Genomic DNA, 26,886 nt, shown 5'->3' with positions numbered 1-26,886 from the left:
AGGGCTTGGTGCAGTAGTGGCGGCCGGAGCCCTGGCGAAACAGTGGCGGGGCTCCGGGGACGATTTAAAGGGCCCAGGGCTCCGGCCGCCGCTACCACCCAGGACCCTTTAAACCGCTGCCAGAGCCCCCGGCCCCCCTGGGGAGGGGGAAGGAGGCACTTGCCAGTACAGGGTGCGCTGGGGCTAGCTCTGACTCCCAGCCCCACCCCTTCCGCCTGAGGCCCCGCCCCTTCTGGGGGCCAGAGTGGGACCCAGCCCAGCCTCATACTGGTAAGTCCCTAGACTTACTTTCACCCCTGTATGGAGGGCAGAGACTGGTAGAATGCCTACAAGGTACATTCTCTGGGTATATCTACACAGCCTGTGAAAGCAAACCTCTGAGCCTGGGTTTTTGGAGCTCACGCTGTGTAGACAGTGCTTTGATGATGTGGCCCAGAATGGAGCTTGGGATCTGAAAGCTAGGGAGGGGATAGGCTTCAGAGCCCAAGCTCCAGCCCAAGCCGCAACTTCAAAGTGTTGTCTGCACAGCTGTTTCTAGAGCACTAGTGCGAATGCCACGAACTCAAGTCTGCCCATCTGGGCCATGAGGCTTGTTGCCACAGACTGTGCAGACATACCATTCTGAGGCTGCTTAAAAGGGTGGAGCTTGTGTTAGCTCTAGCTGCATGTGAGTGGGGCCATGTCTTGTCTAGGTGTTTGTCACACTGATGACACTAACACTCCTGTGCCCTGCGTTCCATTATGTAGTCATTTACGCCAATGCAGAGTGGGCATAAAATACTATCAAATTAGAACAGTAGTGTTTTACGCCCACTTTGCACAGCTGTAAACAGCTACAGAATTGCAGGGCAGTGGAGAACCAGGAAGCCCAAGTCCAATTTGAATATCCACCCTTAGTCAGCAAAGCACATAAGCACATGAATAGTTCCATTGACTTCAGTGGGACTACTCACCTGCTTAAATTTTTTGCTGGAATGGTGCATGGGTTATCGGCACCTCTCTGGCCAGCGCAGGGCTGCTGGGGTTGGCCAGATGGTCGGCCCAGGGTTGATGGTTAAGTTGGATTAACCAGTAAAACTACTGCTTCCTGGTTAACCTTTTACATCCCTATTAAGCACTTGTTTAAATGCTTTGCTGAAAACTTAAGCTGCTCCCTGTGCTGACGTACAAGGAGAAGGGGGAGATCTCTACAGTATCCCTCTCTCTAGGACACCTATGTACAAGCAAGCAGAATCTGTCTTGTTAAGATGATAGCCATGTGGGCATATTTGAATTTGCAACAGTTGAATATCAGTATTTTCAAAATTTCAATTCAGAGAATTTCCAGTCATACTGCATGAGCTGCTTCCAGCACAAAATTCTATTTTCAGATCACATGGATGTAGTAAGGAAAGCGTCAAAATTACAGCCTATGATGAGTTATTGTGTTCCATTTGCAATCATTAGCAGAAAAAAAACGTTTTAAAAAAACGTAAAGGAAGTGCATGGGGCATCATGATGCTAAGCTGACAAGCCTTATACTTCTGTGCATTCCACATGGTGACATGCAGTGTAAGAGAGAAATTGATTCTAAAAGCTGAAAAGATACATTTTATACAAAAGTATTTTTTAAAAATGTCTAGGGTTCAGACCTGCATAATTGGTTATTTTATTAATAGGAAGGAAAAAACTCACTAGGGTATTCATTTAAAAAAAATAAACTAGCAGCAGAAGCGGCAAAATATTTTAACATGACAAATGTATTAAGCATATTTTCTGGCAATATATTACTCTGAGCTGTTTTAGAACAGTACCCTTTTCAGGAGAAAGTGTTCATGAACAGTAATTCCAATAAAATATAGTTTCATATTATGAAAACAGAACTCTTTGATTATACACTTAATTTAATAAGGAAATCAGTCTAATTTTTTCTCATTGTAGTAAGATCAAAAACATGCCATCCGATAATATTTACTCCTATTTCTTCATGTTGTAGACAGATAATTAGACTTGACTGTTGAATTCATGGGTAAGCAACATGTGCTGAGAAGAGCAGCTTTACACCTAGAAAAGTAAACCCATTTTGTTTTCCTGATTTCTGTCATTTTCACCCAAAATAAAAACATAAGCATAATAGGTAATATTCAGACTATTCACATCTCTAATATATGCAGTGGAAAGTACATGCATAATACCTATCAATTAATAAATATTCTAAAAAAGATATCTGTGCAACTTACCTGATTTATTTAAGCATGGCTTCAGTGAGTTAAAGATCAAACCACAGTAAGAAAGGAACATATTTAGCTGGTTATTTTGTCAGTAGTAACTATCCTTGAGACTGCCATAATCACAGTTTCCTTACGGTCTTCAACTCTCATAGGTATACAAAAAGAAAGCTGCTGGGAAGCTTGGAGACATCAGTCTCAAAATGACTGAGCAAGAGGAGGAATTTGCTGGGAAGGCTTCTCGATACCAGCATGAAATGAAGCACCTCCAGCGGCTACTGCAAGACAAGCAAGAAACCCTTGATGAAGTGCTGCAGCAGAAAAGGTAAGTCAGTCTCAGTCAAAAACAAGCCAATTGGATTGAGTGGTAAAAACGGGGCAGCTGCACGCACTTGCTTTCAATCACAGCTCCATCTGGTATGCTCTGGGAGCCTTCTGTCACTCATTTCTTAGCTATACTGAAATGCTCTTTATTGTCTTCTTCCCACCTCCAGAATATAAGCTTACAGGGAAGGAGTATTCCATGGAAGACTACTGCTGTTCTTAAGACTATAATTAAAAATCCTCCCTATGGCTTATTGCATCTCAACAAAAAGTAATACGTAGCAAATATCATCTTGAATCCAGCCTTTAATTCTTCTGTGTCTGTATATCACTAGGACTATGATAATTTATTTAATATCATCTTTCAGTGAAGATTGAAGGACTGTTTTTTGCTGACAGTTTTTCTGGCAAATGGGAAGTGAAATCAGTCAGCTAGAGAACCTTGTCAGATGAGTACACCGAGAGGGGACTGGTTTTAGTATATAAGATATATAATGACATCTTAATATTCTATTATCCACTAGTGTAGATTGCCACCATCAAGAGCACAAAAGGAAAATAAAAACAGTTTTAACAGATTTTGACAAGATTATGACTGTCAGTGTTGAAATATCCTATTAATATAAATAGTTCCATAAGGAGATTTTTCCCCCTGGTGGTGGAAGACTTCATAACACATTCCCATTATCAGCATAAAAGAATCAAAATAAATGAGAGCTAATTAAGCAGTCATACTGCAAGTCATCTCAGCCATTGTGAGATAATATGGATTTAAAAATTATGGAAACCAGAGCTCAAACAGACTGCCATCAACGTCTACAAGATCAGCACAGTTCTGTTTCTAGTTAGTGCATACAGTGTCATTAGATGGCATTAAATTGTTGGTAGATACATAATAAGCATAATTTTGCTTCATCTCTGAGAACTGGCAGAAAAATAGAGTATTCTGACATTCTTGATTTGTCTGGGAAATGGTTACTTAGGATTTTAACTATTTAAATGCCTCTTCTCCATGCATGCCTGTGCCAACTGTTTAAAAAAATAACTAGTTAAATGAGGAGAACTACGTGATATCCACTAGGGCATAAAGCCATAGTGCTATCATATGAGCCTCTTAGATATTGGCTTTATGTCCCCAAGAAAAGGAGCTGAAATCAGCCAGTCTAAACCCCACATACTGGAGCATAAAATGATGCATACAGTGATAGAAAGTAAAGTATTTATGTTAGGTTCCGATAGTTGCTTTGCTATTCATTTTCTAATTCTCCTGTTTTAGGTCAGCTCAGCTTTTGTATTTTGCTGTAGCAGTTATGTTAAACACTAAACTGAAATAGATAAAGACCTATAGCTGAAAAGCCAGATTAATCCTATTATTCTAAAGCTAGGAGTATCCCTTCTATTTTTAACTATAAAGATTTTTTAATTTAATGTGGTAAGTATAATTAATTATGCTTAAATACCTCACTTATGTTGTTTCATGCACCTCTTAAATACCATATTGTCAATAAATCAAGATTCCTCTAGGTGTGATTGTCTCCTGATAAGTTATTTACCAGTCACCCCAAGCCAAGCATTTTAAAGGAATAATACTAACATATTATAGTATGTCTGTCTCCCATATAAATTAAAAATTCATCGCTCATCATCTGTCAATTCAATGTATTTCTAGCTTTGTAAGGTTTATCTTTATCACTGTCCCTTCACTGACAGAGGAATAAAGTGGAAGGAGGAATTACTTGTAGGTTAGATGTCACTAATCATCTGTAGCTTGGCAACCAGCATCACTAGTTCTGGGACAGTAATGGACTGTTACAGATTTATTTCCACCAGCATTGTTCAAGGAGCAAATTGCAGAACAGAAAATTGTTTTCAGCACGTAATTTCAATTATGAATTTAAAATACTTGGTGATAAAGATAAAACTATTCTAAATACTAAATAAGATGGGTGTAAAATAACTTACACGTGCAGGCGTCATGTATTAGACTGTACATTTAGAATATCTATTTAATTAAAATCATACTGTGTTCAAGAATTTTGAATCAGGAAAGCTGATGCGATAAAACAGTTAACTGAAGATATGTGGACTATTTGGCTAGCAGAGTGTTTTTGTGTTAATGTTACAGCAATAATTCTTGAGATGCACTATAAAGCAAATGAAACAGTAATTTTAAAGACACTGACACTGAATTCTAACCAAAAGCAATACATTTAGGTAAACTGAAGAACCTGGGATGATGCAATGTCCTTTCCTCATACTATTGAGTTTCTTAAATTTTGTTTTATAATAGGTCACAGCTAGGGTCAGGATATTAGCTATAACTTTTATTCATACCTTGAAATTCTTTGCTTTCATAATGGGGCTACTTATGGGCGCTTTTATTACTTATGGGTGCTTTTAAAAAAAAGCCAACACAGCTATTTCTTATTCCTAAACTTGCTTATAATTGTGCGCATTGTTCTAGTTGCTAACAAATGTGGAGGATCTGCCTTAAACTCACCTGGCTTTGAGGAGTTGATTGCTAGAAGATGAGCTAGCTAGCTTCTTAAAAACAGACATTTCTGTTGGGCAGAATGCACAGCTTACAGACTCCTGCAGGGGACAATATTCAGCCTGCAGTTATAACAGTGTCAGAAACAGAGTCTTCATGAAAATGACTGCCATTTTAAATCTTTGTATGTTAAAAAAAATTCTTAAATGGAGTCACATAGGATTATTAAAATATATTATTAAAGCAATATACAAAGCTTTCATGGAGCAACAGGGTCTCTTAAATAAACAGTTTCTAAATGGCCAACTTTCCAATTCAAGATGTGATACTAAAAAGGATCAAGGAGAGCATATTTGAACCATGGTGCTCTAAGCTGTGCAAAAATACAGTTTTTTTTCTCCTACACACACCTTTTTAACACCTCAATCAATGTAATTAAAGGAACCAAGATAATTCAAAATAGCCATACAACATAGATATGCAAGAGGCAACACTTGGCTGACAGTCACACATTTGGCAGTCTGACGACAGAGATCCTTTTTTAAAAAATTCTTTCTAGCCTAGAGGAAGGTGCACTGGACTGGGAGGAGCTATGATTACTAGGCTCACTTCTTCCAAAGATCAGTATTAATATTTCTGCCATTCATAAATCTTTATAACTGAAAAAGGCCTTATACCCCATCTGGGAATAGAACCCATATCTCTAACATAACAGTCGTCTTCTTCCCTTAACCACACTTTAAGAATAAATGTGCCAAATCTTACTGCTTAGCTATACTTCCTGCAACCCCTTGTCTACTCATTGAACCAGAGCTAGTAAAGGAACGCAGATATCCAGATACCTGACATTCCACTGCTGTCTCCCCAGAAGCTATGTAAGCCACTAACAAAGTGTGTATCACATGCTCTTCTAGGGTCCGGTCCACATAGACAACAGTTTGTTTGACACAGGTTATCCCTTTAGCTCAAATAATAGAGGATTATACTGTGAATCTGAATGTCCTGGGCTCAATCCCTGCTGACAACTCATGTTAGTATGTCAGTCTTGCCTCTAAGTTCTTTTTTGTGTGTGGTTTGAAGTACTTGCAGATCTGGCAGTTGTCGCCTGTATGAGTCTCTCCCAGACAACTGGAATGTGGGTCGCTTAGGGGAATCGCCTCGTCACTGGAGGCACAGGGCTTGAAGCCTGGTGACCGAGGCATGCTTCAGCTTTAGGTAACGAATGAACTCCAATAACTGATGGACAAAAAACTCCACTTACTGACAAAAAAATAACTATTTACAACTAATTCAACTACATACACTATAAAAACCAGCGAAAATCACTTGGAAAGTTTGCCAAAGCAAAGAAAGAGCAGTTCCACTGTCATGGGCACTAAGAAGGAACTGAGGGAGCGCAGGCCAGGCCCTTTATATTGGCTCTATGAGTGTATGGCACCACAGGGCACCAGAGCCAATCCGATGGATACAACTGAGGGAAAAATTTCCAGCAACTGTGCTTGGAGCTCGCACAAACCTACACGTTCAAGCACTTGAAGAACCGATTGCTTCATAGACATCAAAGTATATGTAATAGTTTATAAATATATCTATAGAATAATGAAAAAAGGTAAATGAAGTGACAAATGTGTGCGAATAAATAAATATGAATATATTAGTACCATATTCATATTATAAATATACAAACCTTAACAATGGGTAGAAGCATAAAAACAAATATACAGTTACCCATATAAAGTGATACAGGTAGTCACAAATAACATTCATAACTACTTACTTGTACATTACCATAATGTATATATTAAACAAATAAACCTAAATCTCTGACTGCTAGAAGCTGGGACTGGATGACGGAATGAATTAATAAATTGCCTTTTCATTCCCACTGAAGCATCTGGCACTGGCCACTGTCAGAAGACAGGCTACTGGACTAGATGGACCATTGGTCTGACCTAGTATGACCATTCTGAAGTTATTAGGTTCCTATGTTAAATACTTTTGTAGCCTTCTTGCAAATATATTGCAAATTCACAGTAACCTTTTGTACCACAAAGCTCAGAAGAATTTGGTGTGATAGTCATTTGATGCTATTATTGTTTATAGAGCAGGTTTATGATGAATAGAGTTTCACACATCTTTCTTTAAATTAAATGTTATATCTGACATATGTAATCTAAGTTGTGAATATAGCTGCAGGGTAAGAAATTGGGTTGGTAAACGCTATCACATCTTATTTATGTTTCTGAACACTGGTTTTCCTTCCTCTATGATTTTTCTAGGTCACACCATATTATATCTTATAAATCCTCTGCAGTGGTACAGTACATAGTAATTTGTCACAGCTGTTACACTTTCTGAAGAAATGTCATGGCCGTTTTGCACATTAAAATGTGCAAATGAAAATGAAAATCTTGACTAAATTTCCTCTGTTTATCCTCAGAAAAGGTGCAGCAATACAAAACTTTACAATCCTATATAATCGGGGAAAGGGCCCATATAGTCTTTTGCCTTAGGTTTTCAGATGAAATGTTGTGTTCTGGTTGTGGGATTGGTCTTTGTGATGTGGATGCTTATATACTACAGAGTGGACTGAGATGGCTAACTCACTGAGCTGGAAGGCTGAATTAGGATCTGAGATAAATGGAGGTTCAATTTTGGGAAAATCACTGAACCTGCCTCTGCTCTCCTTCCATTGGGTTCATTCTCCTAAAACATCTTAGTATTCACACTTTTTGGTAGCAGAAAGTAGGGTATTCAATCTCATCACTCTTTAGCATAGTTGTGATTTTAATTGCATTTTCATCTTTAATAAGTTAGGCAATCACTTGTTAATAAGAAACAAACAGAAGATTATCATCTTGTACAGTCATGTTTAGAAGTGGGATATTTATTCACTGCTGGATGTATGTCCACTTTAAAAATGCTAATTTTACATGTAGAGTTATCAACTCTTGACCAAAATGAAGAGCTGGCACACAAGACAGAATAATGTTTAGCACAGGTCTTTGAGAGAAAATCTACTAAACTAAGGGCCTTTACAGACAATGTCAAAACAGGATGCTAATGTCAGTGCAGGACCTAAAGAAATTCCTTCTGGGGGGATGCAACGGGTCCCTGTGAAGTAGGAGCAATACATGGAAAAGATGGGGAAGGAGTGGTGTAAAAAGAAGAGAGAACAGGGACCTTTAATGGAATCCTAGGATTAAAAGATCCCTCATTATAGCCTCCAAGTTCTGTGTTTTCCTTGGAGATTGATGAGGACTGTGGTGGTCCTGCTGTGATTAAATCCAGATTCCTGTGACTGAAAAGGGCAATAGCAAGCCAGACCCTGGCACCCTTGCAGAGGAAATATTTCCAGAATCCCAGTGTGGTTTCATACCAACACAATGCACCACTGACATGATTTTTGCAGGCAAAACTAGGAAAAATGTCAGGAACAACAGGAGCTGCAATGGCCTTTATCGATCTGACCAATGTTGTCAATTACACCTGATAGGTCACGCACAGAAACTGTTACGAATTATACCCAATAGGTCACACACAGTTCGAGTCTAGGCTGAGGCAAATAAAAGTTACCACTGGTCAGTCTTTGCAAAGTTTATTACGCTCGAGCATGGTGCCCCCCTGCTAGTCAGAGGGGGACCCTATGCATTGTCTACACATCATATATATATGAGTAGGTGATGCATGCAGCCCTCGTGCCCGAACCCCTCCACGAATCAGTAGGTTCCATTGCCCTCGTGCACAGAGTTCTTCAGCCAATGAGTAAAAGCCCATTATTATTGCATTTAAACCTAACCTTCACTTGCGATAACAAGCTTACACAAAATTTTGCTAACTCCAGGCCCTTTTCATGGTAGTTGCTTATCTCGCCAAACAGCGAGTCAAGGCCAGGCCAGACCAGCCTGCTACAAAGCCACAGAAATGAGAGTTCTTTTTTAACTCTTTCACAACACCAAAGACTTGATTCTGTCAATTGTGAGGCTCTGTGAAAAACGGTGGATAAAAAGCAATGATTTTTTTTTTAATTTTTTTTAAAAAATCAGTTTTTATTTCAATCAGATTTTTTTGATAAAATGCTTTTTGAGGAAAAAATCTCAAAATAGTTTTAACTAAGATACATTATAGCTCAAAGATCTCTCATCGTGCAATAGGGATTATAAATTCTAATTCTATAGTATGCGACAATATATTCATGTAATGTTTAAAGAAAAGTTTTGTAAATGAATTCCAATAGTTCATGGATTAGGGACCCAATCTTATGGGGTTCCCGGGTCTTCTGTATAGATTTTTAGGTTAATCTTTCTATCTACCCAATGGGACTCAGTGCTAAGTCTCGAAGATGCCATCAGAGATGCTTAGTTTTGCAGTTCTCAAACTGTGGATTTATGCCTCCAGAGATAACATGCTTGTTAAAAGCAAAGATGTTTTAAAATACATAAATAATAAATATATAGAGGTGAGAAATAATCCTATTATCCCTCTGCAAATTTGTATACACAGTCAATCCCGTACCTCTCTCTAAAAGTGCAGTTTCAAAAAGTTCAATGAATAGAAGATTGTTGGGCGTGGAATAGATCTGGACAAGGAGGAAAAAGTCTTGAGATAAATGTGAGAAGGGAGGGACAGGCAGTAGAAACAAAAGTGAAGCTGTTTGAGCAGCATATTCCAGAATTCTTGAGGTCTTTCTGAGTGTAGCCTTCATTGATTTGAGATCTACCATACCATTCTCTCACTCAAAGGGAAAACCTGTAATGGCAAAAAGAAAAGGAGTACTTGTGGCTCCTTAGAGACTAACAAATTTATTTGAGCATAAGCTTTCATGAGCTACAGCTCACTTCATCGGATAGTGGCAGCAGGCCATAAAAGAGATCCAGTTTGGGTCTCATCTATCTCAGAGTTGTGAAGAATATCTATTAAGGTTACAACAATCAATAAGAATGCACTTTTATGTAGAAATCCATGATTAAATCGAGTGTTCCTGATGAATGATTTAAATCAATTTGATTTAAATCAAATCCACCTTGGTGGAAAATCTTGTCAAAGCAAATTTATTACCATTGTAAGACTCCTCCACGACCAGATGACTGTCTCCATCCTGTGCAGTGGCTCTACCTCTGAGCCCTTCGTCATCCGAACTAGCATAAAACAAGGCTGTGTACTGGCACCCGCCCTTTTCTCCATTTTCTTAGCAACTATGAAAATGTTAACCCAAGACTATCTACCACAGGGCATTGGCATCCAATATCAGACTGACAGCAACCGCTTCAACCTTTCTCGTCTCCATGTCAGAAATAAAGTAATATTGGCAACAATAACTGGACTCCAATACGCAGATGATTGTGCTGTAGTTGCACAAAGGAGGATCTATAAATAGCCCTTTATTGCTTCTCTGAAGCTTACAAAAGCCTAGGGCTATCTCTAAACATCAACAAAACAAAAATTCTCCACCAGCCAGCTCTTAGTCAATCATCCCACCCAGCAAGGAAGATCTACGCTGACAAAGAAGAACTGGAAAATGTAGAATACTTTGCCTATCTTGGCAGCCATCTCTCACAGAGGGAAGACATATTTCAGAGTAGCAGCCGTGTTAGTCTGTATTCGCAAAAAGAAAAGGAGTACTTGTGGCACCTTAGAGACTAACAAATTTATTAGAGCATAAGCTTTCGTGAGCTACAGCTCACTTCAAGGGAAGACATAGATGTCGAGATTCAGCACAGAATCCTCTGTTCCAGCCTTGCCTTTGGCAGACTGTTGCGCTGTGTGTTCAACAATCACATAATCAGAACACATACTAGACTTCTAGTTTATAAAGCAGTGGTAATCCCAACTCTGTTCTCTGGCTGTGAGACTTGGGTGACCTAAAGAAATCACCTGAAAAACCTGGAACACCAGCACCAGTACTTTCTTTGGAAGATCCTCAACATAAAGTAGGAGGATTGCCACACTAATGCCAGTATCCTCACAGAGGCCAACATCTTCAGCGTTGAGGCCCTGATTATTCAGCACCAGCTGAGGTGGCATGGGCACTGTGTGCGCATGCTTGATGTACGCAAACCAAAACAACTGCTGTATGCCCATCTCACCAAAGGAGAAAGGAAATGGGCACGCTTTAATGACATCCTCAAGATAAACATCAAGAGATATGGTGTTGACACCATACATTGGGAGACAGTAGCCCAGGACAGGGATAACTGGCAAAAACTTGTCAGAGAGGGAACATCCATTTTTGAGGAAAATCGCCTTACCCTGGTTGCAGAAAAATGCCAGAATAGGACAGAAAACTACAGTCATGCAGCAGTTGTGGCCCAACCCAGACTTCCAACCACCTGCAACATCTGCCAGTGAGCCTGTGGCTCAGCAATTGGACTCCTCAGTCACCAAAGGATCAATAAAAAATAAAACCTGTGAAAGAGATTATCTTTGACCTCCAGGGATGGACAACCACTCACAGCCTGAGTTGGAACTCCGGGAGAGGTTCTCCTCACACTTTTCTCTGCGACATAGCTAGCTCTTAGCTTATTTAATTCTGTAAATAGTTAGCCGTTAGTATCTGTTAGACAGGTTTCCTTTATTGTTTTCAGGTTTTATTTCTAGTTTATTTGTTAGTGTAGTTGGTGGTGGTACGCTCCAGGGGCATGCAGCACTCTCCAGACTTCAATCACTGATCTTTGTATGAGGTATCTATTCCTAAAGTGATCCCTACACACATTGTTTGCTGTATCTTGGGGAAGGACACATCAAGGAGAGAAGTTGCATTTGCCACCCCTTCAAGAAACATACTCAAGTTTCCAGGGATCTACACCTCAAGCTGCACCTCCTGGAACAGGCCAGAGGCCTACCTCAGCACTTGCACCAGATCATTCTGTCAATGCATAGTCAACTGTTAGTATGGTGGAGAGTTCGAACAGGCCTTTGGACTTGCACTCCTCTTCATGCAGGAGAGGTCAATCTTTCTCTTGTAGAGTCCCTCTAGGGTGAGCAGACTTCCTGATAAAATCGGGACTGTCCCAATATTTAACTTTGTCCCGCGTCCCGACCGATATATGATCAGGACGCCATTTGTCCCAATATTGTAGGGTTCCCGGGTGTGCAGCTGGGACGGGGCTGGCAGACTCCCTACTTGGCTTGGTGCATCTCCCCAGAAGTGGCGACATCTCCCGCTGGGTCCTAGGTGCAAGGATGGCCAGGGGGGTTCTGTACCCTGCCCCTGCCATGAGTGCCTGCACCACAGCTCCCATTGGACAGGAAACAGAGCCAATGGAAGCTGCCGGGGTAGTGCCTGCGGGCGAGACAGTTCACAGAGCCACCTAGCCGCTCCTCCACCTAGGACCCAGAGGGAGATGTCACCACTTCCAGGGAGCTAACTGAGGTAAACACCCCAACCCGCACCCCAGCCCTGAGCCTCCTCCCGCACTCAAACTCCTTCCTGGTGTCAGCACCCTGAACTCCCTCCTGCATCCCAACCCCCTTCTCCAGCTGAGAATTCCACTTGCAGTGGGAGCCGGGGCCATGCACCCCTAAACGATCCACGGCTTGCGGCAGGGGTCAGAGCTGGGACCGTGCATCCCCCCATGTGTCCCTGCAATCTGGTCACCTAGGTCCCTCGCAAAAGAACCCATAAGACTGCTAGGAGCTGTTCCTGCTCCAAGAGAAGTTCATCTTTCACCTCGAAGAGATTGGAGCAACAATGAGATTCATCAGGTATCCGGAGTAGAACTGGGCCATTAGCCCATGTCTCCCATTACCAAGACAAAAAACCCCTCCTACTATACTGTCAACTGCGCCTCCGTCCTTATGGTGGCTGTCATAAATATAAAGGGAAGGGAAAACACCTTCAAAATCCCTCCTGGCCAGAGGAAAAACCCTTTCACCTGTAAAGGGTTAAGAAGCTAGAATAACCTCGCTGCCACCACCAAACGTCTAACCGGTATATTACTGGGAAAGAGTCCGTTTGGAAAAGTCTTTCCCCCCAAAATCCTCCCAAACATTACACCCCCTTTCCTGGGGAAGGTTTGATAAAAATCCTCACCAATTTAACACAGACCCAAAACCTTGGATCTTAAGAACAATGAAAAAAGCATTCAGATTCTTAAAAGAAGAATTTTAATAGAAGAAAAAGTAAACAATCACCTCTGTAAAATCAGGATGGTAAATACCTTACAGGATAATCAGATTCAAAACAGAGAGAATCTCTCTAGGCAAAACCTTAAGTTACAAAAAGACACAAAAACAGGAATCTACATTCCATTCAGCACAGCTTATTTTCTCAGCCATTTAAAGGAATCAGAATCTAATGCATATCTAACTAGATTATTTACTAAGTTCTAAGACTCCATTCCTGTTCTATCCCCGGCAAAAGCATCACACAGACAGAGAGAGGGGCTTTGTTTTTCCCTCCCCCCAGCTTTTGAAAGTATCTTGTCTCCTCATTAGTCATTTTGGTCAGGTGCCATCGAGGTTATCCTAGCTTCTTACCCTTTACAGGTGAAAGGGTTTTTCCTTTGGCCAGGAGGTATTTTAAAGGTGTTTACCCTTCCCTTTATATTTATGACACGCCCCCCCAAATCACAGATAGGGTGAAATGCTGGCTGGCATTTCTTCCTGTAGCTCTAGGAAAAAACAGAGTTAATAAGACACATGCACATCTAAATATACTACCAAGTATATAAAGAATAATAATATTTTCCACATCTGAAGGATGATTTTAACCAGTTGATTCTGGGAAACTTTCACGGGAGAGTGCATCAGCCACTTTGTTAGAAGCGCCTGAGATGTGTTGGATGTTGAAATCAAAATCTTGGAGAGCTAAATTCCACCGAATAAGTTTTTTGTTATTTCCCGTGGCAGTATGAAGCCACTGTAGTGCAGCATGGTCGGTTTGCAGGTGGAAACGCTGTCCCCAAACATATCAGCGTAGCTTTTCCAGAGCATAGACAATGGTGCAACATTCTTTTTCACTGACTGACCAGTTGCTTTCCCTCTCAGACAGCTTTTTGCTGAGAAACACTACAGGGTGGAATTCTTGATCTGGTCCTTCCTGCATTAAAACTGCTCCCACACCACGCTCGGACGCATCTATGCTTACTAGGAACGGTTTGTCAAAGTCTGGGGCCCTTAGTATAGAGTCAGACATGAGTGTCACTTTAAGCTGGTTAAAGGCCTTCTGACTCTTCGGTCCACTGAACGGCATTTGGCTGTTTCTTTTTGGTTAGGTCTGTCAGTGGGGTGGCAATTTGGCTGTATTGCCGTACAAATGGTCTGTAATAACTGGCCAAACCTAAGAAGGATTGAACCGGTTTCTTTGACTTTCGGACAGGCCACTTTTGGATAGCATCCACTTTGGCCTGTAGGGGGTTGATAGTTCCTTGACCCACTTGTTGTCCAAGGTAAGTCACTCTGTTTAGGCCTATTTGACACTTCTTAGCCTTAAGAGTTAGTCCTGCCTCCCTCATGCACTTGAAGCCTTTTTGTAGATGTTCCAGGTGTTCTGCCCAGGAATCCGAAAATATGGCCACATAGTCAAGGTAGGCGACTGCATATTCTCCTAATCCACTAGGAGACCACCTACAAGTCTTTGGAAGGTGGCGGGTGCATTCCGCAGCCCGAAAGGGAGTACATTAAACTCATACAGCCCGACATGGGTGGTGAAGGCTGACCTTTCCTTGGGGGATTCATCTAGTGGTATGTGCCAGTACCCCTTGGTTAAGTCCAAGGTAGAGATGAACTGGGCCCGTCCCAGTTTCTTTAATAGTTCATCTGTGCGTGGCATTGGATAGTTTTTGGGGCGAGTTACAGCATTTAGTTTATGGTAGTCCACACAAAAACGTATCTCCCCATCTGGTTTGGGAACTAGAACCACTGGAGATGCCCATGCACTGCCAGAGGGGCGGATTACACCCATCTGTAACATATCCTGGATCTCCTGTACTATAGCAGTTTTAGCTTGAGGAGACACCTGGACTTAACCAAGGGGTACTGGCAGGTACCACTAGATGAATCCCCCAAGGAAAGGTCAGCCTTCACCACCCATGTCGGGCTGTATGAGTTTAATGTACTCCCTTTCAGGCTGCGGAATGCACCCACCACCTTCCAAAGACTTGTAGATGGTCTCCTAGTGGATACACCTGGAACATCTACAAAAAGGCTTCAAGTGCATGAGGGAGGCAGGACTAACTCTTAAGGCTAAGAAGTGTCAAATAGGCCTAAACAGAGTGACTTATCTTGGACACCAAGTGGGTCAAGGAACTATCAACCCCCTACAGGCCAAAGTGGATGCTATCCAAAAGTCAATGGAGTGGTATGCCCGTTCAGTCAGTTCTGGGGTGGCTGAGAACATCAGCACGTAGTTAGTACAAAGCTCCTGGATCTGCTGTTGCTGCATACGCCCAAGGGTCATAGAGAGGTTCACCTCTTCCACACCACCAGTGCTTTTCCCTTCGTAGTAGACACCTTCAGGCCACTCAGCGTCATCTCCTCCCTGGGCCGTAAACTGACAAACCTTTAATTCTCTGGAATAAAAGGGCTTTAGAGAATTAATATGGTATACCTTAGGCTTTTGGTTGGAGGCGGGGAATGCTATGAGATAATTAACAGCTCCCAGGCGCTCCTGGACTGTGAATGGCCCTTCCCCCGGCGCTTCCATTTTATGGGTCTGGAGCACCTTTAAGACCATGACCTGGTCTCCTACTTTGAAGGAACGCTCTCTGGCATGTTTATCATACCAGGCTTTTCGCTCTTTTTGAGCATCCTGTAGGTTTTCTTTAGCAAGGGCTAGAGAGGTTTGGAGGGTGTTTTGTAGGTTGGTTACAAAGTCCAGAATGTTAGTTCCTGGAGAAGGTGTAAATCCCTCCCATTGCTGCTTCACCAACTGTAATGGCCCCTTACCCTCATGGCCATATACAAGTTCAAATGGTGAAAACCCTAAACTGGAGATGGAGAAGGCAAAGGCTCAGCAGAATATACCAACAAACCCTAGCAATCCTTCTCCAGGTACCACTTCCCATCCCAGAAAGTTCCCCACCTACAGGGAAAGTTTTAATGTAAGCTGGTAAAAGTAAGCTTAGGAGGTTTTCATGCAGGTCCCCACATCTGTACCCTGGAGTCCAGAGTGGGGAAGGAACCTTGACAGTGGCCATTGAGCCTGGTACCAACACAAACTGTTTCAGTGATGCCTGTTTTAGTGCCTACGACCCCACAGGCATATGAAGTGGCCAAGGACCATTTTGTCTGCCCCTGATTTACCGTTGATGCAGGAGTCTGCAGGGCTGTTACTACCTTCGTTTCTTCCCAGGCCCTCAACCTTTTCAGTGGACACGGCATGTTACCGGCATCTGGGCAAAGGAAAGAATCGGAGACTGCCTCATCTGCATCTTCCAGCACCCACGTGCACTCTTCATTGATTCTCAGAGAGTCTTCAACATTGGCACTGGTACTAGGGCCTTTGTCAGCCTGGGTGTTGATGCCAGGCTATGCACTGCCTCCAACAGAGCCTGCTTCTTGAGAAACATTCACCTTACCGACTGCAGTACCACTACCAGTACCAACCTTGCCTCTGCCCAGCTGGGAGTTGGATAGATTTAGTCATCAAGTAGCCCTGCCTGGTTGGGTTCTTCTTATGCCAAATGGTTATTCGAAGGGCCCCTCTCAGTTTGGATCAGACTTGTTTAGCTCTTCTTAATCCCCTCCAAAGCACAGAAAGTCCAGTGAATCATCCAGGCCACTTTAAAATGGACAACCTTGGCACCAGGATTTGTACCAATCACACAGCAAGGAGAAGCCAATGCAGCCTGAGACATTTTGGCCTCCAATGCTATACTGGCTGATGTGAAACTCTTAGGGGACTCTTAGATCCTCCAGATCTAGAGCTCCACCCTGTTCCAGAAGGTCCCCAGAACCATCCACATCAGAACCTCCTGTAGTAGAAGAGCAATTAGAAGCTCCTTCTATTGAACAACCAGCCCAACAAGATGAGCTATTGGAGGAATGAGCTCTGTCTTAAAAGGCTACTTTGGTTCCAGTCAATTTATCCTTGCTCTCCCCAGAGGACTCAGTAGTCCCAGGCTCATCCTCACAGTCCCAGAAGTTTATAAATCCTATCAGAATTTGCTTTGAAGAATGGCCTCTGTGATTATACAAACCAATATGTGGGAGAATACCCACAAGCCGTTGGACATTCTCCAAGGTGCAGAGAAGGGTAGCATCCCAATTAATGAGGCACTTTCAGAGCCAGCAAAGGCCTTATGGAATACACCTGTTTTGTTGGCTCCCACAGCCAAACACACTGACAAACATTTCCCATGTGCCTGCCATGGGGTTTGAGTGGTTTTACGCTCATCTGGCCCAAAATTCCTTCGTAGTCGTGGCTGCCAATGAGAGGTCAAGGCAAGGGAGGTTCAAGTCAGCCCCCAAAAAATGGAACTGAAAAAAATGGATGCAACTAGTCAGCAGGCACTATTAGCCAAATTTTTGTTTTTGTTTGTTTTTTAACAGAAATTCCCCATGGACTCCAGGGAACAATTCAAAGGCTTTTTGGCAGAGGGCAGTCTGGCTGCAAAGACATCTATTCCATCTGCCTTGAATATTATTGATGGTTCCTTTACAATTTTGACCTCTGGAATTGTAATGAGGAGAGTATCTTGACTATATAATTCTGGTATAACCCCTGAGATACAGCAAACTACAGAAGACTTTCCATTTGATGGGCGCTTTGGGGGGGTTTTTTTGGATAAAATTAAATCTCACAAAAGAATTGAGATATATAAAGGTGCATTTCAGGGCTTGTTTTACGTTCCTCTCTGTGGTATAGGGACAGCATCTACTCCCCAGAAATCCCCTCAGTAGGAGTGAAGGGTTCTGGGTGTGCTCCAGAGAGACTGGAAGTGTCAGAGGAGTATTTTTTTAAACACTTGTCACCAAAATGAATTAATAAAACCCCTTTTTAAACACAGTTTTAATTCTAAGCCACTTTTGGGCGAAGTGGCCACAAAAGGTCTGAGAGAGAAAGTCAGAAATATTTAAGATGTGCTATTCTCCCTACCCTGAATAATGTTTCACATTTCTACACCATAAGGCCTGTCACACTTGGCTTTCTCTAGCGGTGACTGCATTTCAGTGTTTCTATAGAAGCTAGCACACAGCCTTCTGCAACAACAGTGAAGAGAAGTTTGGCCAAGGACATATGCAAATACTTGCATTTACCTGGAAAGGCTAAGAAAGGTCTTGATGCAATGATCCATACAAAACTAATTTTATTTCCATTCTGAGGTGGACTCAATCTCTCTCTGCAACAGAAAGGACACAATAATTGTCCTGTTGAAACTTCTGCTGTACCTCAGGTTTCAGAGTAGCAGCCGTGTTAGTCTTTATTCGCAAAAAGAAAAGAAGGACTTGTGGCACCTTAGAGACTAACAAATTTATTTGAAATGAGCTGTAGCTCACGAAAGCTTATGCTCAAATAAATCTGTTAGTCTCTAAGGTGCCACAAGTACTCCTTTGCTGTACCTCAGAGACACCCACTGTATATTTATTCACCAATAGGATCAGGTCAAATTGTACTTCCAGAAGCAGTTCTTTAAGAAAAGTCTCATGCAGCCTTAATTGTTTCAGTTTCCTGTTCTCTTCAGCACTGCTAGTTACTGTTTAGGTTTCTGCTTTTGAAAGTGGGTTTCATTGTCTAATTTGAGATGGAAAGCAGCATTATGTTATTAAAACAAAGGTTTTTAATATTGTCTAGTTCTTAAAATATCTCATGTAAATGATGTAACATTCCACCTTTCTAAGCAGCTAGTATTCCAAATATCTTCCAACTCTTAAATTTTGCATTTTCTCGCCCTGGTTCAATGCTGTTGGGAATGTAGTAAGCATCCAGGATCCTCTTCCCCTGTAGTCTTATTGCCCTTCCTGAATATCTTTGGCATGTAGTGTGAAGTTCCTACAAACATCAGCAAGCTTCTCTTTTATACCTACCTGGCTGAATAACAGATGTACACAGCAGAAGAGTCATTTTCAGTAAGATGGTTTCACCCATTTCTGAAGTTCCAAACACAAAGGATGGAGTGGAAGAAAACGCAGAGACGAGTTTAAAAAAAACATAGAAATGAGGCAATGAGAGTGGCGGAGCAAGGGAGTGATTAAAAAGGGCAGAGCTATAGGCAAGAAAGGATAACATAGGGCCTTGGTTTGGAAGGCAAGAGAAAGCTAGTGAAGGATTTCAAGAGTGCAGTGCAAGAAAGGTGATTTTGACAGCAGCATTTTGGATACAGTGGAAGGAACTACACTGTTTCGTGTGAAGCAGACATACCATAATTTAGTTTATTACTGGCGCTAGAGTAACCTTTTTTCTTGCTCCAACACTGGCACCATACTTTTCTCCTTTTCTTTTTCTCAAGTGGTTCTTTATCTTCTGAGGTTGTGCAGTCTCTATCCAGCCAATAATAAGGTAGAGTCTAATAATGGATACTGGAGTATGAACTGAGGGGATAATTTGTAGTTTACTCTCTGAATGACACACAAAATTAGGCAAACTTATTTAAATGAGCCCAGATTTTAAGGCTTGTGTGTGTGAAAGGTGTATACATACTGCATGTGTATGTATGAGAGAAAGGTGGTGTAGATTTAAAATGATCATTTGATCCAAAAAGAAAAATTCAGAACATCTGAGAATGGCACTGCATATCAGCATATGGGCAGCATGTAGATAGATGCACAGTTGAGTAGTACAATTAAATGTTATGATGCTGAAACACCTTTTTTGCTATATAACAGCTGGAAGTCACACTGATCTTTATCACAAAATTTAAAAATCCTACACTCAAATACAAGGATTTTGACTTTCATGCATCAATGTTTATGTCCACATATTCCTTTATTTACAGGCTGATCTAGAATGCACTAATCTGAGGCCACATGGGTATACAGGGAATAGAAGAGAGCCACCTGCTTTTTATTGAGATAGTAGGTTGTGAGCCTATAAAGCATAGTGCAGTTATAAAAGCCAGCCACTGTACAAGACCAGAGGAAGCCTTAGGCTTAGGGTACAAACAGATATCAAATCACCACCATTTTCATTCAGTTGCCTTCTGACAAGACTGTGTGTGTGTGTTCTCAGCAGATGCGACAAGAAGGGAAGGGAGTCAAGTTCAATCAGGCAGTGAGTGCTTGGAGAGTAGTTTTGTGTGAATGAGGTAGCTCTGTGAAGTGCAGGAAGAAGTCAGCTCCTTTCCTTGGTAATGGAGATAGTCTAAAGATACCATCTACCAGAATTCTCATGCTTCGCATCCTAGAGCAAATGGCAGATAATCATCATGGCTTGTTCAAAGGGTTATTTTATCAATGTGTCAACATTAGGTTAGGTTGTCCCCAAAACTAGTGAACTTAAAAGAGAAGTATTTGCAATGAAACTGTCAGAAGTGGCTTGATGGAAGCCTATGTATCAGTGCTCAAGAGCAGCTGGATCTATTCTCAGGGCTAAGTGCACTCTGCAGGGGATGCTATTGGATGCCTAAGGAAGGGGGCTAATATCTGCTCACTGTATGAGTGACTTTTGCTGGCAGATTCTTTGAACATCCCTGCAGTACAAGTGCCATGTACACAGATGTCCAGAGAGGGAGCAAAATCAAGTACAAGTACAGACATGGGCTTGAATTCTCCTTTCATTTATGCAAGTACAATTCTCAGTGACTTGAATGGGGAGTTGTAGTGGCGTAACAGGAGAAATTGACCCATGATGTTCCCCAGAAATGGAGGAGGAATAAGGAAGAACTGTTTTGATCACAGGCTAGTGCTTTGAGCGGGATCCATAACCACATGCACAAGCCCTGAATTCCTGTTTTGCTTCTAATCACATCCTCTCTTCCCAACCTTTTAAAATACTTAATGTGTTTTTTTAAACACAGTGGAGACCAATTTAATCAAAACATTTCAGGTACTTGAAGTCATGTATCATGCAGTAACACTTTGTTAAATGTTAAAAGGCATATTCTTACAAATGAACTTTTAAACAAACTGGATTTGAATGTTTGAAATCAGCATCCTCTTTTTATTTTCATTCTTTCAGAGAAGTGGAAGGTGAACTTGAAATAGTTTGGGAATCTACCTCCAAAGAGAACAGGAGAATGAAAGAACTTTTGCATAAATCTCTGGAGAACAACAACATGTGGAGCACTGTCAGAGTTTATGAATCATATTTAGATGAAATCTCTCAGAAAGACTTTATTTCTGGATATGGTTTTAGCTACTGTGATGTGAAACCATCATCACCCATCAAAAATCAAAGTAAACAGGAACCTCTGTGTTAAGGACAAAGGTGCCTCTACATCTCACACAAGAAAAGATGATCCCAAAGAAACAAAACAAGAGCTCTACATCTGAATTAGATTCTCCTCAACCAAAAAATATGTTCTAACAAAAAAGCGTTATGCTCTTTGATACTGATATATACGTTAACTTGAATTGATAACAGCATATTCTCACTCTGGTAGAGTTGTATTTTTAGTATAGATTTTAATAATATTGTTGATGTCATTTGATAAAAGGCCATTGCTAATGCAGTAGAAATGTAGTATAGCACTAGTCATGACTCTGAAGCCGGCTGTACTGATCAAATTAAAGGGATAAATAATTGCAGATCTTCACATTCTAATTGCCAGACTCACAGAGCACATAAATCCTTGGGTTACTGTTTCCTATTCATTTGTTTTATACCAGAGATTCTCCTACATCATAAATAATGCTTATGTTTTTATATTGTTTTTTTTGAAGTGCTAGCAGTTTTATCTATAAACAATCCTATACAGTTGTTTAAATATCCAATATGTGGAGATTTAATCAAACCAAATACATAGAAAACATCTGCAATGTCTAATCTTTATTTCATTGTTTGTAAAGCACTTTAATATCCTGGGATGCAAAATGTTACTATTAGGATCGATTGCCTACTACCTGGAGAGGAAGTGCTGACTGTGTAGGGGATTTGGGGACAAGGCAGGGGCAAATTAGTGGCACCACATGCCCTACTACCTCACAGATATCCAAGTGGGAGTTAGTGCTGCTTGAATCCATGGTTCCTTATAAACAGCTGTAGAGGGACCCAGCCAGCAGCAGCAGGTTTCCTACTCGAGTTGTGCTGCCAAGGGGATGGAAAGTCAGAAGAGGTATTAGTCATCCCCAGGATCAGGAGGCTTTGCCCTCTGCAAATTCAACTGCATCTGAAACCTCTTCCCCTTTAGGGGAAAATTTGCAGGGAACCCCTCAATTTTTTCTACTCTAGCTAGACCCCTTCACAGATTTCTTTGCAGCAGGGGGAAATCTGTTCTATTAGTATGATACATTTATTGTCATATTTCACAGCAGTTGGACATTGTAGTAACCAAAGCTCAAAGTTGGTATAAAGTGAAGGGTTTTATTTCACAATTTATATGTTTGATCTTTTTGCAATTTTTTTTAGCTTGCTGCTTAGTTTTATTACCCTAGCTAGAGAACTGACAACTGTTTGTGAACTGAAAACAAAAAGGTGAAAACAATACTTCTTAAATGTGTAAATCTACAACATATATAATCTATTATTGCTTGTTGACAGGAACTAAACAGCAAAAATAAAATCAGGGAAACAAAGGTCCCTTAAAAAGAACAAAGAAAATGGACTCCAGTTGGTGTGGATCTGAGAGAGTTCACTTATGTCCCAGAGTGTTCTACTTCACATTAAGGCCTCACTTAGGAAAACATTGGTATTCAAGAAGGAGGGTTTAAACAAGGGTTTAAAAAAAGAAGAAAATGTACAAGCAACAGAGTTTACACGCCAAAATAGAGATGAACCACAGACTCCACAGCGAAATCTTTAGTGATTTTACATGGAAAGTACTCAGATACTAGTGAGGGGTGAACATATTGAACACTAAAGGTATTGTCTTCACTGCCCAAAAAACCCTAGGCAGCATGTCTGAGAGCCCAAGTCAAGTGACTTGGGCTCATGCTATGGGTCTAAAAATAGCAGTGTAGACACTGCCACTTGGGCTGGAGTTCAGGCCTCTGAGACCCGTTCTGCTTTCCTGGGTTTCAAAGCCTGAGCAGGAATGCCTACACTGCTATTTTTAGTCCCAGAGTGTGATCCTGGTAAGCCCAACTCAGTTGACCTGGCTCTAAGACTTGCTGCTGCAGGGTTTTTATTTTTTTGTGCAGTGTAAACATACCCTAAGATAGGGTATGTGCTTTGAGTTCTATTAAGTCTGTGAGAATTAAACACATGCTCGAGTGCTTTCCTGAATTAGGGTCTAAAGCATGTGCAAAATCACTAAATTGCAGCTGACTTATTACCAGCTCAAATAGTTATATCTTTACTATCGCATTTTTGAGCTTTCAGTTACAAAGACAGAATTATTATCTCACTCCCTTCTCCCCCAGACACCTAACTACAAACAGGATAATTCTTTAAAATTCTCACGTTTTTGGGCTCAATGGCTGTGACATAACAGTGAAGTAACAAAAGCCTAAACCTAATAAGATCAAGTAATATACCAGATGAGGATTGAGAGAATGAGCTAATAATATCTAATATTTTCATTTAGACTTTCACTAGATCTTGTAGCCCAACCACTCCTGTTTCTCTGAGGTCTTGGAGGTGGCTATGTTAATTTGAGAGGCAATACCCACAGTATCAATTCAGCTGTTATACAGAGAACATTACAGACCATGTACATGCATAAATCTTCATCTAGTACAAATTTCATCAGCATGCACAAATGGACAACTTAGACATGCACATATAGTAATTGTGCATACATATCAGACAGGCACTGTGCATCAGATTTTTTAAAATAAGCACCTGAATTTTCCATGCATAGCATGAGTACTCAGGCAAAGAATAGTAATTAGGTATCCAAAGGAGAGATTACACACTTTTCAGGTTTTAATTACCTGTTTGCACCTGGCTGGACATTTTAGGTTCCTTCTTTGGAAACCTTGCCCTTCTTGGCTTACATCTAACAGATCGCTGAGAACTACTCTAGTTATGACTGGTTGGAAACTAGGGGTGGGATTTTCAAAGTCACTGAGTGTTGGCCTAATTCTGTTGCCACTGAGGTCAAAGGTAAAAACTCCCTCTGAACCCACCTAGAGATGCACTTCCACCTCCCTCCCTTTCCTTTTTTGCGGTCTCCTTTCCTCTCTATAGCTCTCATTTTAGACCTTTAAATTTAAAACAGGCTTTATGTACCTTTATTTATCTTCACAAAGTAACTTTGTAGCTTACTGAACATACTCATAAATACTTGCACAACCAAAGGCTGCACTATATGTCAAAGATTTCTAATATGTAAAATTTAATTTCAAAAATTATTCTTAAAGAGGTTCTCATCCTGTGAAATTCTCAAGGAAATAAAATTTGCATTGAATTAAGGAAACTTAGAAAACATGATGGCATATTCCCATGTGGGCCTAATCCCACATTCCACACATACCAAAAGCTCCCAAAGGCACATGGGAATTATGCATGTACAGGATTGGGCTCCCTGATTGTTTTGATGGGTATGTTGAAATACATATTTTTAACATTAGAAAGTATATATGTGCAATTAAACTGCTGATTAGTTGAAGAGTTTGTCTGAGTTTTAAATTCAAACCAGAAATGTTGGAAACCCTCAAGATTAGAGAAATTTCATGATGACAAATAAGTAAAAACATCTCGTCTAGAGTGCACAATATCAAATGGAGTTAATACAAATAGAATTAATGATTAAAGGGATATTTCTGCTGTGAAATCTATGAGTTATGAAAGAAGCCAGTAATTTGGTTCTATTTTTTGCACAGCTTTCCTCTAAATCTCTCACCAGTGAAAAACAAGTATTAGACTCAATTTGTTTAGCTTTCATTTCAGAGTACTTTATATTTAAAGCTTGTTTATAGGTACAAAAATAATGTAGTTTATTGTGAACTGTTGGTCTTAGGACTAGACAAAGAGTGCATTTTGCACTCTTATGCAGAAAGCTATTAATTTGAAAGCATGTTATTTTAGTTCAAATCATTTTATTCTGAATATCATTTATATTCAGATTGTATACTAAAATACAGTAAAAAAGACAAAATAAAAAATATCCAAGATCCTAATAAATAAAGGCTGTAACATACAGGTTAGAGTTGGCTATTAGGCAGTACAGCCAGTTAAAGTAAACAAATACCGCATCCAAAAGTCATAAATAATGTTGACTAAAACAAGTCCCTGACTGAATTAGCATGATAGTGGTTCACACCAGAATTAATGCTCAAGTCCCAGTCAAAAGCCTGAAGGCCTTTAAAGATTTCCTTAACCTCTACAGAAAGTAAATGAGCCACTGGAGACAAAAGCCAGTGGATAGATTCTGGATTTTTAGCTGCTAGTGAGTCCCCTCCAGCTCCAGAATACTAAACAGTCATGTAATTCCCAGTGAGTGCAGTACAAGTATTTTATTGTATTGTATCTCTTATTTCAGAATGACAGATTTAATTCATAACCAAAGGCAAGACAGAGGAAAAGATCAGCACCAGGAATTCATTAATATGTTTTGTCTACAAAGGTAAGGCTTCCAAAAAGCAGGGTGTATTTTTAACCCCAAAGAATAAAATGTTTTTTGCTTTCAGTAGTGAATTTAAAAACAAGCAAACAATATACTATTTGAATCAATATTGGCTGTGTGTGAAGGTGAAAGGTTACCCAGTGAAAGGATTACTGGCACTGGAGCAGCAACCTCTTTCCAAATAGAATAGCAGAGAAAATAATACAAAGACATAGCAACTCACCATCAATTTAAATAATCCACCTCAGATTTCTGTCCAGATCACCCTACATGAGATCTGATGGCATCACTTGGGTAGTAGATGGTATCAGTGCACCAAGCCAGGCTTAGACCTATGATATGCATTCAGTCTTGCGACTTTGCAGGTGGCCTGGTAGATGTGTTTGGTAATATTATTTAGATACCAATAAGGAGGCAACAGATGGCCAGGGAAGATTGGGAGCATCCCCATTCCTTTACTGCCACAACCCCCTGCAACTAAAGTAGATGGTCCAGAAGCTGAATGATAAATACTTTATGGCATCAACCTAGTGGTTCAAACACAGACACATTTGCATTGTGGCTCAATAATTTACTTGAACTTGTTTTAAAATATTTTTTCCAATAATAGAAAAGTGGTGTTTTAGCTACATAAAACTCGGCCACATAAAGAAAAGGAACAACAAGAGAGAACTAAAAACCCAGACTGCCATTTGTATCAGTTAGTGTTAAAATATATTTCTAAGATTTTCACTTCTGAAATCAGAGATCCATAACTCATAGTGATGAAACAGTACGCTGTGCCATGTGGCGTTACAGATGACATTAAATAGGTGATAATTCTTCAGGAAATAATCAGTATAAACCAGCTGGCCTTACTGCTTTATTAAGATACCTCCTAAAAGCACACATCAGTTGAAACACTGCATAAAGCTTACAGGGTATTTATTTGAACATTACTATCCCATTTCTCCACCAGTTTTAATTCCCCATTGAAAGAGCTTCTTGTTCAATCCTGCTTATTGGGAATTTATAGGTGGTAAAGATGATGATTAGTTTTCCCACAGCAATATGATATCAGGAGATTTATGTGGCTCTACTTACAGCTCAGACTTAATCTGATCCACTTTACAGTTTATGGGCCAAATGCTTAAGCACTGGAGCAGTTTGAGGGGCATCACTTTTGCAGCTCCCTTATCGTCAAGCTGCAGGGTAGAGCGTGGCTGGAGCACCTCTTTGCTCCAGTTATCCCTGGATGTTCTATGTCCTCTTTTCCTCAGCTAGTACTCGCCCCCTTACATTTATATAACATAATTTAAACTAAAGTGGGAAGAGGAGG

General features: G+C 40.7%; 1 protein-coding gene across 4 annotated transcripts in view; it reads left to right on the top strand.

Moving 5' to 3' along the window:
- Positions 1-21,883, top strand: part of CEP89 (centrosomal protein 89) — a 120,945-nt gene extending 99,062 nt beyond the window's left edge. For 2 of the 4 annotated variants that reach the window (XM_038368116.2, XM_043495138.1), the window contains exons 18-19: positions 2,363-2,532; positions 21,080-21,883. In XM_038368116.2, coding sequence (XP_038224044.1) covers positions 2,363-2,532; positions 21,080-21,320 — 411 coding nt within the window. In that variant the 3' untranslated portion in view covers positions 21,321-21,883. Of the gene's footprint in view, positions 1-2,362; positions 2,533-17,514; positions 18,426-21,079 lie in introns of those variants that run through there. The other 2 variants (XM_043495139.1, XM_043495140.1) reach the window with 2 other exon arrangements.
- Positions 21,884-26,886: the final 5,003 nt, after the last annotated feature.

The sequence above is a fragment of the Dermochelys coriacea genome, chromosome 12, assembly GCF_009764565.3.
Source record: "Dermochelys coriacea isolate rDerCor1 chromosome 12, rDerCor1.pri.v4, whole genome shotgun sequence".
Lineage (NCBI taxonomy): Eukaryota > Metazoa > Chordata > Testudines > Dermochelyidae > Dermochelys > Dermochelys coriacea.
The sequence above is the reverse complement of the archived record's forward strand: the minus strand, read 5'-3'. Positions and strand labels throughout refer to the sequence as shown.